General features: G+C 35.3%; 1 protein-coding gene across 1 annotated transcript in view; it reads right to left on the bottom strand.

The window, feature by feature from the left end:
- nubp1 (nucleotide binding protein 1 (MinD homolog, E. coli)) overlaps window positions 1-1,423 on the bottom strand; it is a 36,170-nt gene extending 34,747 nt beyond the window's left edge. The window contains exons 1-3 of the mRNA XM_073841225.1: window positions 1,349-1,423; window positions 758-862; window positions 389-522 (exon numbers count right to left, since the gene is read on the bottom strand). Of these exons, the coding sequence (XP_073697326.1) occupies window positions 389-522; window positions 758-862; window positions 1,349-1,379 (270 nt within the window). The 5' untranslated portion in view covers window positions 1,380-1,423. The remainder of the gene's footprint in view (window positions 1-388; window positions 523-757; window positions 863-1,348) is intronic.
- Window positions 1,424-13,486: the final 12,063 nt, after the last annotated feature.

Raw genomic sequence — 13,486 nt, 5'->3', positions numbered from 1 at the left:
CTACAGTGGTTGTCTTATCAAACTGAACATTTATAGTCCTTAGGAAGTAGTTAGCAACTTAAAAAATGAAAATAAAAATAAATACAATTTAATTATAAATATTACATTGCCTATATATAATATTTTTGTTAAATAATACAAAAATATTATTTTAAAAATATGAATAATAAAATAAAAGAATAGAGCAGCTTTAAAACTCATGTTCAAAGTATGATTGTGTGTAATTTATGGTTTATATTTTTTTTTTCCTCATTCAAAGAAACTAAACTAAAGATAATAACATCATAAATATCAAAATGTAAATAAACTAATCTGACAAACTAAACTGTCAAAATTAGAAATAAATCCAAATCTGTACTAACTGTCAAGTCAACATTTAATCTCTTACCTCTTTGGAGTCATCACTAGCTAATGCGTGAGACAAATGTGCGCTGAACGTGCTCTTCCCAACACCCCCTTTTCCAGACAAAACCAGAATCTTGTGCTTCACAGAGGTCATTTTCTGTCTGATTTCCTCTATGGCTGCAATGAGAGAAAACAAAGTCACACACTTCAGATTTTAATTATTTAGATCATTAGCTATTATAATAAAAAGAACATTGATGTTGATGTTGTACATGATCATCTGTTAACAAATCTGAAGGATAAGAGTATTGCACTTTCTTTATTAACATTCAAGGCATCGTGGAGGAAAGTGCTCATACAAAGCTGACAAATCTAAGCCACTATACATATATATATATATATAAATGAATACCTGGATCAGGAGCTTTGGCAGCACCAGATGCACATGTGTTTTGGTTGGGGCATCCTTGACATGCTGATGATTTACCAGCCTGGTCACTGCTTGTGCCAGGACAGTCTAGAAAGAACGACAACAGGTTTAAGCAATTAATAAACATAAATGTATAGTGAGTATCCAAACAGACGGCCCCTGTAAGTTTAACCCTCTCTTTTCTGTCTCTAACTGCAATTATTAATATACACAATGACAGATGGACTCAGGCATGACTCCCACTATGCCATTCAAAGAAAAACCAGAACAAAGTTTCCACTTTAGTTTGACAGCATGTTGTAACTGTAACTGTATTTATGGATGTTAAAGTAAACAGTAATGTAAAGATTTAGGCAGCTGACACAGGCACCTGTTGTGACAGACTATCTCTGACATGACAGTCACATGTCAGTTTCCAAGACATAATTAAACATCAATGAGGCACAGCGAAACCTGTCTAATATGTTGGCATTTGGCGAAAGCGTGATTTAAACTGTAAACAGATGGCATTTTAAGAAACTGTGGATTCTATGTGCTTAATGTGAAAATGTATCAATATTTCTTTGAACTTACGTTCTGGTGCATCACTAGGAACGTCCGCCATCTTTCAAAACATGCGCACTTCCCGACACTGGTGCAATGACAATGGACTTCCCCGGATAATGCGGTGTATCGAAGGTTCCGCACGGTCACTGCTAAGTGCATTGCGGCAAATTTGGTTTGGTGCGTAATAACCTGGTAATAACTAATACTCAACCATTTTACACACAGTGGGGCTGTGGTTTGTGTTGCGGTCAAAGTAAATGTGAAAATATTTGTTTTGTTTTGTCTTTTTAAGTGGAGACACTGCAGGCAAAAACGCTGTTTTTTCATGAACCTGTCAATTTTGTGATTTTTGTGTTTTTTTCAGACTAGTGGAAAGAAAACATCCAAAAGACATTGTCAAGTGTTTAATAGCACATTTTCTATTTGTGTCAATAGATTTCAATTACAATCCATATTTTTAAGGCAGTTTTCTCAAAATGAGTTTTTTCTCCTACACTGAGCCATAAATCTGAACTTCAGTGGCACTTACAAGCACCAAACTTTACATTTTTATTCCAGTCTATATCCTGAAGGTTTTTACATAGGGATTTGCTCATATATAATTTGCTTGATTTTATACAACATTTTATTCCCCCAAAAATTGTAAAAAAATAAAATAAAATAAAAATAATAATAATAATAATATATATATATATTTTTGACTGTGTGTTCTCAGGTGAAACTGCAGGCCACTTTACGCCATATAATTTTCACACAAAATAATACATATATGAGTAATAAGACTTTCATGTCTTGCTCATAAATACATAAATACAGTAATACCTCAGCCATGAATTTAGCAACTTTTTAACAAGTTACATAAAACCTACAGTGGTTGTCTGATTCATCTTAAATTTATAGTCCTTAGCAAGTAGTTAGACACTTTAAAAAATAGATAATAATAATAATAATATAGCCTATATATAATAAACAATAAAAAATAGTATAATAATACAAATATAATAATCTTAAAAAGAAATAATAACGTTAAAATTAAAATGTCATGTTTTGTGTAATTTATGATTTAGAAAAGTGTGAACACATTTTGAATAAAGTCATTGAATGATATAATTGCAGGATTATTTATTTAGGAATTCCTAAGCTCTTTCCCTGACAGGTAGCTCTGGAATGCCTTTTACGAGGAAGAACTTTCTCTCCGCATTAGCCAGGCTAACAAGTTCTTTCAGATATGTTACAAAATGAACATATGTAACTCTTATACTTAAAAAATAACTTTTTTGGGGATGTGGCACATTTAGTGGTCACATTTTTGGTGTCATACAAAATGGCAAACAAATGGTTTTGGAAGTTGTGAAAAAAGTGACCTTCTGCCTACTTGGGCAAATTGTATGAGAGGTCAGTTGTAATAACTCTTGTGCAAATGAAAAGGAGTGTCACTCCGTGGCTACAAATTCCAAACATATTACCCTAGCCACAAGTTCTAAACTGAGATCTTCACACTCACTCAGCTGTGTTTAGTTAAACAATGATTAAAATGCAGCTGTGCTTCTCACACACCAAAGGGTTAACTCAAGTGCTTGTACAGGGCTTTTGAGGAAGCAGAAATGACTTTCTGGCAACATTGGAGTTAGTTTCCTAGACCCTCCCAAGGGCCATGTCACTGTATACAGGATGGCTTTGTGCTTGAATTGCCCAGTTACGGATGTTTCTTTTTAAATGCCAGAGAGCAACATGAAAGGCAAAAGGTGATTGGCTGACTTCTGGCCATTTGTCATCCACAACTCTTACAAAGCTTTTGAGACAGACTCTTTTAACTTTTAAGGCTCAGCTCAGCTTTTGCTATATATATGTTGTAGGGGAAAAGGTGGCAAAGTAAACCTCAAACTACTTAAACAAGAGCTATGATGGATTTTCTGTCACGTATGTTCATTTATCCATGAGAAAACCATTTTATTAGGACTTTTTCTGGGGTTGTTTCATGACGGTTGTAGCTCCAGGTGATACGTTTTTTAACATCTAAATTTCTCACCCATGAGTTTTCCATGGACAGGGACTGTAATATGAGACATCCTTTGTTTTTTACACCCTTCACAAATGCTTATGGAGTGCAGCCAGCCATGAAAAGACACGCCCATGGACAGGCATTATGGGAGGAAAGCTCTTGTCCCCCCTCATCCCACATTCATATAAAACTACTTTAAGAATGCCCCATGTGCTGGGGAATTTTCTCTTTTGCTGAGATGATCAGAAAACGTTCTGTTTGTGCAAAAGCTATTTTCTCTGAAAAACAATACATAAAATACATTTTAGTGACAGAAAAGAGTACAATGTGGAGCATTTCAAAAAGTTACTTTAGTGCATGCAGATACTGGTGCAATACTTTATTCTGTTCTGTAGGGGGTGACAAAAGAATCACTAAAGAAACGGGGATGCGGCAAGACTGAATTTCTTTTTTACGTTTTTAATTCATTTAATTTTTAATGTTGTTTTAAATTTCAACGAATTCAATTATGTATTACTTATACTATAAGATATAAAAGAAATATCTATTACCTCAAACTTGATTTTAATCAAAAATACTAACACAAAGCAGCAACCCTTTAAATAACAAGCACATTATTGTGATTGGTGATCACCTCAGTCACATGATCTATTCTTAATTCTACTCAATTCTCAATTTTACCAATAAATGGTAGAAAGTCACTGTCTGCCCATAAAGGTGTCTCTGTAAGCTCAAATACCCCAGGGCAAGTGCACAAATGTCAGTTTGTTACCAAGGAAACTATTCCACCTGGCTAGCTACACTACACTCAGTCGCCAGTCGTTGTCCGCTGGAAATTGTGTATGAGAGTTTGTTTTTGTCTGATTGTACTCCAGAGACCAAGAAGAACAGTGTGTATTTATATTTCCTCATCTATCTTATTGTTATCATGTTTTCGTTGGAGTCAGAGACCAGAAATGGGTTTTAAAACAACTATGTTATGAATTTGGAAGGACAGGGAGTTTGCGCTTTGAGTGTTAAAGGCATAATATAGATAACATCTTGTAGATGCACATTTGACGGATCAAGTGTTTTTGTCTTGTGCATCACCCTTATCTTGTGTCAGGTTATGTGAATCAATGGAATGAATCATCTTCTTGAACTAAAAAACCCTATTCTTGTTTATCATGAATCATACACAGCAGGCCTATCTCAAGGGTGAATGATAATGAACGAAGAACGGCTGCATCTTAACTGATTGGAGATGTCAAATATGTCTGTTTTTTGGATTTGAGCAGAGCCCAGATATACGTCTGTTAAGTTTTCAAAGGACAACTTAGATCCTAGTATTTGTTGATTAATCTAGTTGAGAAGCACACCTGCATTTGAAAAACAACATTTAATTAGCATTTACAATTAGCAACCACAGAAGTCAATGAGGCTTGTATCTCAACTGATCGAGAAAGGCTGATTTCATGGCGGCCTGACCAAGTTTCAAAGTTCAAAGACACATATTTGGACATAATTACACTGCTTCTCAGGTAAGAATTATTAATTCATTAATGTTTTCATGCATCCATCCATCCATCCATCCATTCATTCATGCAACTATTCATGCATTAATTTATTATTTAATTCATGAAATTATTCATGCATTCATTAATTTGTTCATTCATGCATTCATTCATTTATATATTCATTCATTCACTTATGAAATAATTTGTACATTCATTAATGCGGTCGTCCATGCATTTATTAATTTATGCATTAATTAATTAATGCAATCATTCATGCATTCATTTTATAATTCATGCAAGCATTCATGCATTCATTCATTCATTTATATATTCATTTATTGACTTATATAGTCATTCATACATTCATTCATGTATTTGTTCATTCATACATTCGTTCATTCACTTATGCAGTTATTCATGCATGCATTCATTCATGCGACCAACCATGCATTTATTCATTTATGCATTTTTTTCATGCATTCATTCATTTATGCATTAATTAATGAATGCATTCATGCATGCATTAATTAATGCATAAATGAATGAATGCATGAAAATTCATTCATTCATTTATGCATTAATTTATGCATTCATTTATTCATTCTTTAATTCATGCAATCATTCATTCATTTATGCATTAATGAATAAGTTAATGCAATCATTTACACATCCATTAATTTGTGCATTAATTAATTAGTTAATGCAATCATTCATGCAATCATTCAGGCATGCATTCATTAATTTATTTATTCTTTCATGCAATCATTCGGGCATTCTTTCATTCATTCATTCATGCATTCATTCATCATTCATTCCTGCATTTATTCATTAATTAATTCATGCATTAATTCATTCATACATTTATTCATTAATTCATGCATTAATAATTAATTCATTCATTCATTTATTCATTCATTAATTCATGCATTAATTAATTAATTAATGCAATCATTCATTCATTTATTCACTCACTCATGCAATCATTCTTCATTTATGCATGCTTTCATTCATGCATTAATTTATTCATTATTTAATTAATGCAAACATTTATGCATGCATTTATGCATTCATTTCTTAATTCATTCATTTATGTGTTCATTCATGCATGCATGCATGCATTCATTCATTCATTCATTCATTTCTACATTAATTAATTCATGCATACATTCATTCATGCAAACATTCATTCATATATTCATTCATTCACTTTTAGCACAACACACTTTTCACCCAAACCCTTTAAGAAGTCAATGAGGCTTAAATCTCAATTCCTTGAGAAAAGGTGACTTCATGGCCACCTGACCAAGAGTTCAAAGACACACACTTTTCACCCAAACCCTTTGAAAAGTCAAGGAGGCTTCTATCTCAACTGGTTACTGAGAATAAGTGACTTCATGGTTGCCTGACCAAGTCAAAAAAAGTATACATTTTAATATTCTTATTAATCATTATTACAAACAAGTAGAATTTAATTATTTAACTATTATTATTACTTTTTTTTAACAGAGTTCACTTTTATTCTATGGACAAGAGATACTTTTCTTCAACTCAAACCCTTTGAGAAGGAGGCTCTATGATTCTTGAAGAAACTGAGCTAAGCCCCCATGTGATAGGTCTTTCTTCCAGACCTCAAGGACAAAGACTTAAATCTGCTCCACTTCCCTCAGGCCTGCTCGCTCTCCTGCACAGATTAGCCTCCAAGGCTAGTGCGAGCAGTCATGTCTACGGGATTAGATTTTGCTCTTCGAAGCTTGGTTATAGCCTATACTTAAAGGCCGGGACAAAAGACAGTAGAGCGCACTTCAATCATGAGGCCGATCGGTGAGCACTCCAGGAGAGTGAAGAATGTGCAACCAATATCCATGGAAGCACTCGCCCTGAAGGGCCAGAGACATGTTCAACACTTATTAACAAGTGTTCTCTTGTGACAACCCTGTGGATCATCGAGAGTTGATCTCCTGTATATTTAGCGATACGAACTGTGGTGGATTTTCATCATACACAGCCCTCACTTGTTATAGTAGAACAACATGACTTCTGTTCAATGAAGTGTCTTGATGATTTCAAGTGGAACAGTGGATGTGTCACGGATGATCCAGGATTTCTGCCAAGACTTCATTTAATCCAATATATTTAGGAGGAATGCTTGAGAGAGCCCAGTCTTTGCTGCCTATAATTCATCTAATGTAAATTCAGTGCTTAGTGGGCCGTTAAGTGCGGCTGCTCATTTTTCTTTGGAAGTTAATTACGGTACTCACCATACTGGGATAGATAGAATACACACTGTAGTATTATTCTGACCTCACATTCCTCCCAACAAAGTATGTATGTAAACATCCAGTAAAAACAGCCATCGCTGGTAGAAAAACAACAACTATACTTTAATAACCTAGCCAAGAAGATGCTAAATGAACCAGATAAGATTGCATTCTGGCTGCATTTCGCTCTGTGCAAAGAAAGATGAACAAGATTAAACAAATCTTGAGCCCTCTGATGTGTGAGTGAAAAGTGCTGGCAAAGCAAAGAGAGCAGCGAGAATGCAAATGTGCATTGTTGCACTGACTCAGAGAGCCAATGTGCTGCCCATGGGGAGTGGCTCACTGGCATCGCCAGCCATCACAATGATTGGATTCACTCACTATAAATGTGCTAATCTTGCCATTTCTTATTTGTCTCCATGGTGCTGTAAAGGAAATAAAAGAGTCAGACAGAAACATCAGCACACATAGTCAGACTGGAGCATTTGAGTCACACTAAAACACTGGAGTGTCAGAATATGACAGCATACCCGCCACAATTTGTTCTCGTGCTCCGTCCGCAGACCCTGCAGAAGATTTGTTAGATTGAGAGGACTGCCAGTGAGCTGGAACCGGCCATCGCTTGAAAAAAAAAAAAAACCTGAAAGCAGTACAATACAGACTAGAGCAGTTTTGCAAAACCACCCACTATGAAATAAAATATAAAAAGTGTGTTTGTGTGGGTATAACAAAACAACTTTTCTTTGTGTTTTCTGCTCACCAAGCTTGCATTTATTTGATTCCAAATACAGCAAAAGCAGTAATATTGTGAAATATTTATACTATTTAAAATAACTGCTTTGTATTTAAATATATTTTAACATTTTTTATTCCTGTGATCAAAGATACATTTTCAGCATCATTACTCCAGTCACATGACCACTCGGAAATCATTGTAATATGCTGATTTTCTGTTCAATAAACATTTATTTTTAATATTATTATCAAATTTTCAGGATTCTTTGATGAATAGAAAGATCCAGAGATCAGCATTTATCATAAAAAAAGCTTTTGTAACATTATACACAATTACTTAAAAACTCTTTTTATAGAAATGACTACTTTTATTTAGCAAGGACGCTTTAAATTGATCGAAAGTGATGATAAAGACATTAAGAATGTTACAAAAGATTTCTATTTCAGATAAATGCTGTTCTTCTGCACTTCCTTCCTTCTGTTCTTCCTCAAAATAAAACTGAACAAAATTCTATTCAGCTGTTTTCAACATAATATCAAAATATTAGAATGATTTCTGAGGGATTGTGTGACTGGAGTAATGATGCTAAACATTTTAGCTTTGAAATCACAGAAATAAACTACATTTTAAAATATATATTTTAATAGAAATCAGTTCTCTTAAAATTGTTTTTGCTGTACTTTGGATCAAATAAATGCAGTGTTGGTGAGCAGAAGAGACTTTAGAAAACATTGCTGTTCAAAAACTTTTGACTGGTAGTGTACAGGTATGTGCCAAAAAATTAGAATATCGAGGGAAAGTCCATTTATTTCAATCATTTGTTTCAAATAGTGAAACTTGTATATTATATTAGTTCACTACACACAAAGTGAAATATTTTAACTTTTCAAGCCGTTATTTGTTTCAATTTTGATGATTATGGATTAAAGACAAAAAACAAAACAAAAAACAAATCCAGTATTTTGCAAAATTTGAATATTTTATGTGATCAATAAAAAAGGATCTTAAACACATGTTGGCCTTCTGTCCTCAGTACTTTGTTGGGGCTCTTTTTGCACTAATTCCAGCATCAAGGCAGCGTGGCATGGAGGCGATCAGCCTTTGACACAGTTGAGGTGTTATGGTAGCCCAAGTTGCTTTGATATTGGCCTTCAGCTCGTCTGCATTTCGGGGTCTCTGTTCCCTCATCTTCCTTTTGACAATACCCCATAGATTTTGAATGGGGTTTAAGTCAGGCGAGTTTGCTGGCCAATCAAGTACAGTTATTCCATGGCTATTAAACCAGGTACTGGTAGTTTTGGCTTTGTGGGCAGGTGCCAAATCCTGCTGGAAAATAAAATCATCATCTCCAAAAAGCTTGTCGGCAGCAGGAAGCATGAAGTGCTCTAAAATTTCCTGGTAGACAGCTGCGTTGACTGTGGACTTGATAAAAGACAATGGACCCACACCAGCAGATGACATCCAAACCATCACTGACTGTGGAAACTTCACACTGGACTTTAAGCAGCTTGACTTTTGTGCCTCTCCGGTCTTCCTCCAGACTCTGGGACCTTGATTTCCAAATGAAATGCAAAATTTGCTTTCATCTGAAAACAGGACTTGGGACCACTGGGCAACAGACCAGTATTTTTTCTCCTTAGCCCAGCACAGACGCTTCTGACGTTGTTTTTGGTTCAGGAGTGGCTTGACGCATGTAATTCTCCAGCTGTAGCCGCTGTCATGCAGACGTCTGTATGTGGTGGTTCTTGAAGCACTGACACCAGCCTCAGTCCACTCCTTATGAAGCTCCCCCAGATTTCTGAACCGCTCTTGCTTGACAATCCTCTCAAGGCTACGGTCATCCCTGTCTTGTGCACCTTTTCCAGCCACATTTTTCCCTTCCTCTTAACACTCTGTTAATATACTTCGATACTGCGCTCTGTGAGCATCCAGCTTCTTTTGCAATTGCCTTTTGAGACTTTTCCTCCTTATGGAGGGTGTTAATGATGGTCTTCTGCACAACCGTCAAGTCAGCAGTCTTCCCCATGATTCGGAAGCCTACTAAGCCAGACTAAGACAATTTAAAGGCTGAGGAAACCTTTGCAGGTGTTTTGCGTCAATTAGCTGACTAGATTGGGACACAGGGAGCCTACAATGTTGAACTTTGTCATGATATTCTAATTTAGTGAAATACTGGATTTTTTTTATCTTTAATCCATAATCATTAAAATTTAAACAAATAAAGGCTTGACATATTTCACTTTGTGTGTAGTGAACTAATATAACATAGGCCTACAAATGGACTTTCCCTCGATATATTTTTTTTTTTTGGCACATGTATATATTAAATACATAGCTAGCTTGTCATCATATGAACTAGCCTACTAATGAGTAACGTTAATGATACTGATTTTAATACCCTATATGTCACTAAAAGTTGTGATAGCTTCTTGTTCAGTAAGTGAATCAGTTGATAAATCACTCAACACTATTGATTCATTCAGTTAATTGAAGAGTTCGTCAGACTGGTGAGTTCTTCCATCTTTTTCGAACGATTCATTACAAGAACCGGTTCATAAGAGTCATGTTCGTGAATCAAACGGAACTGCGCGGTATGTTGCCGATTCACTAACAAATCCGGAACCGGATCACTAACAAATCCGGAACCGGATCATGCTCGTTAGTTGTTACTACTTCGTGAATAGAAAAGTCCGTTTGTTTTGGCTTTCCCTCGATGACAGAAATACGTGTTTCCGCGCCATTATATCACATTAAATTTGACTGCAGTGTCAGATACATTTATTCTGCCGTCGACGCTGGAGATTACGTCAGACATTATTTAACATTTTATCTATCTTTTGTGTTTGGCAACTTTTTATTGAGAACTCGACCTGTTTCTCCAACAAAAACATCGATTCAGTGCAGAGGTACGCTATGATACTTTGGTTTCCTTTGTAAAACTCGACAGACATGTTGCTATAAATTGTTCATTTTTTTTCTTTTGAGTGTCTAGAAAAAGTACCAGCATACAGATACAGACAACCATACAGGTGAGTAAATGAAATCACTTTTCAGTTTGAGTTTGAACAGTTGTTTCTAACAAAAATGTCCCAAACATTTAGCACAACTCATTTTTTCAGCTTTTGTCTTGTTATAGGCTACCTGTTTGTTATTGTTTTAAAGTGAAATTTTAGATTATTGTGTTGATAATAATTTAGACTTCTGGCACTGACCTTTTTGTTTTGTAGTATTGCTCTTTACAAATCCCTCAGTTCAGTCCCATACTCAGCTGTCATTATCTTTAAATACTCACATTCCTTCCAGTCGATTATTGTTTGGCCCATATCTCACCCTTTGTTTATACTGTCTGCTCTTTGTTATGAAATCTTTCAGCTGTGTCAGAGCCCTGTGTTTGCCTCCCTCTCATGGTAATATTACAGTTCTCACTGCTCACGTTTTATTTTGTCAGACAGGAGCCTGCAACTGATCTGTGCCAGCTTGGAGGTTTGTCCTTGTGCATCATGAGAAACTGACATGTCTGTAAAGATAGAACGAGTAGAGCCTGTGGCACAACAATTGGATGTAATTTTAGATCTCTCTGATATAGTATGATCTCTGTGTGTGGCACTGAGGGCTGGGATATCCATGAGACAATGAACATGCTGGAGCAGTGCCTCGGTGATGCACGTGACACAATGCGGCAGCTGGCTGTCTGACTTCAAGGCCACACTAGAGCGGGAGGCCAATTCATTGTTTATAGTCCTGGAGCGCTGCACAGGCTTGCAGAAGAGTTTTCCCTGTGCTCCCCACCCGGTGTAAGTCTCATTCAAATTTCTTAGCACAATAGACGTATATGCAAAGTAGGTTTGGTCTGAACACTGGGAGAATTGAAGAGGAAACTATTTAAGTGGGGTCCCGGGTAATTCTCCCTTGTTTAACTGGTTACCCTAAAATGAAAATTCTGTCATTAATTACTCACCCTCATGTCGTTTCAAACCTGTTAGACCTTTGTTTATCTTCTGTTCACAATTTAAGATTTTTGATGAAATCCAAGCAACGCAACTGACATGTTCAAGGCCCTGAAAGGTACTAAGGACATAGTTAAAATAGTCCATGTGACATCAGTGGTTCAAGAGTAATTTTATAAAGCAACAAGAATACTTTTCATGCACAAAGAGAACAAAAATAACGGCTTAATTCAACAATTTCTTCTATTTTGTGCCAATTGCCATCAAATTTAAATTTTTGTGTAAACTATTCCTTTAATAACACAACTGCAGTTAAGTAATAGTTAACATTTATTTGTTTGCATTAAAAAAATCTGAGGTGTTTTGTATTATTTAAACATCTGGAACCTTATCGGTCAAAGTTAGTTTGAAGTGCCATCAAACAAATTTTACAATTTTTACAAAATTGACCCCAGTAACATTTAATATGATAAATTATAGGGTGGTCATGAGTAATTTAGCCCTCTTATTCATGTCCTTTTAGTTTTTTAGATTATGTGACTGTTTCATGTTTATATATATATAATATATATATATCAGTCATGTTGTGCAGATAAATGTTCCTAGTGGCACATTTCAGACACGTTCTTCTGCTCACCAAGCCTGCATTTATTTGATCCAAAGTACAGCAAAAACATTAAAATATACTTTTTAAAAATATTCCAGTGATTTCAAAGCTGAATTTTTAGCATCATTACTCTAGTCTTCAGTGTCATGTGATCTTTCAGAAATCATCCAAATATGCTGATTTGCTGCTCAAAAAACATTTATTATTATTATGTTGAAAACAGCTGAGTAGAATTTTTTAAAATTAAGCAGAAAATTTTATTTAAGTTTCTTTGATGAACAGAAAGTTCAGAAGAACAGCATTTATCTGAAATAGAAATCGTTTGTAACATTACAAATGTCTTTTATCATCACGTTTGATCAATTTAAAGTATCCTTGCTAAATAAAAATTAAGTTACAAAAGGGGCAGCCATGGCCTAATGGTGAGAGAGTTGGGCTTGTAACCCAAAGGTTGCCGGTTCAATTCCCACACCGGCAGGAATTGAAGGTGGGGGTTGTAAATGAACAGCGCTCTTTCCACCTTCAATACCATGACTGAAGTGCCCTTGAGAAAGGTACTGAACCCCGGGCGCTGGAGCAATGGCTGCCCACTGCGTGCGTGCGTGTACTTGGATGGGTTAAATGCAGAGGACCAATTTCGAGTATGGGTCACCATACTTGACAATACGTCACAACGACTTTTAGAAAAGCTTTTTATTTTTTAGATAAATGCTGATCTTTGGATCTTTCTATTCATCAAAGAATCCTGAAAGAATTTACTCATCTGTTTTAAATATTGATTAAAAAATGTTTCTTGAACAGCAAATCCGCATATCAGAATGATTTCTGAAGGATTTCATGTGACACTGAAAACTGGAGTAATGATGCTGAAAATTTAGCTTTGATCACAGGAATAAATCACATTTTAAAAAATATATTCAAAACAGTTATGTTATTTAAATAGTAAAAATATTTCAAAACTTTACAGTTTTTGCCTGGTAGTCTATATAAATAATTAATAGTTCTACATTTCTGATAACCATGGTACAAATGTGGGGTTGTAGTTACTAGATTTGCTAGGCTTCATTTTCTTTCTTGTGTTGGCTCAGATGTATACATTACTTCACCCAAAAATGTATA

The sequence above is a fragment of the Garra rufa genome, chromosome 1 (genome assembly GCF_049309525.1).
Source record: "Garra rufa chromosome 1, GarRuf1.0, whole genome shotgun sequence".
Classification (NCBI taxonomy): domain Eukaryota; kingdom Metazoa; phylum Chordata; class Actinopteri; order Cypriniformes; family Cyprinidae; genus Garra; species Garra rufa.
The sequence above is the reverse complement of the archived record's forward strand: the minus strand, read 5'-3'. Positions and strand labels throughout refer to the sequence as shown.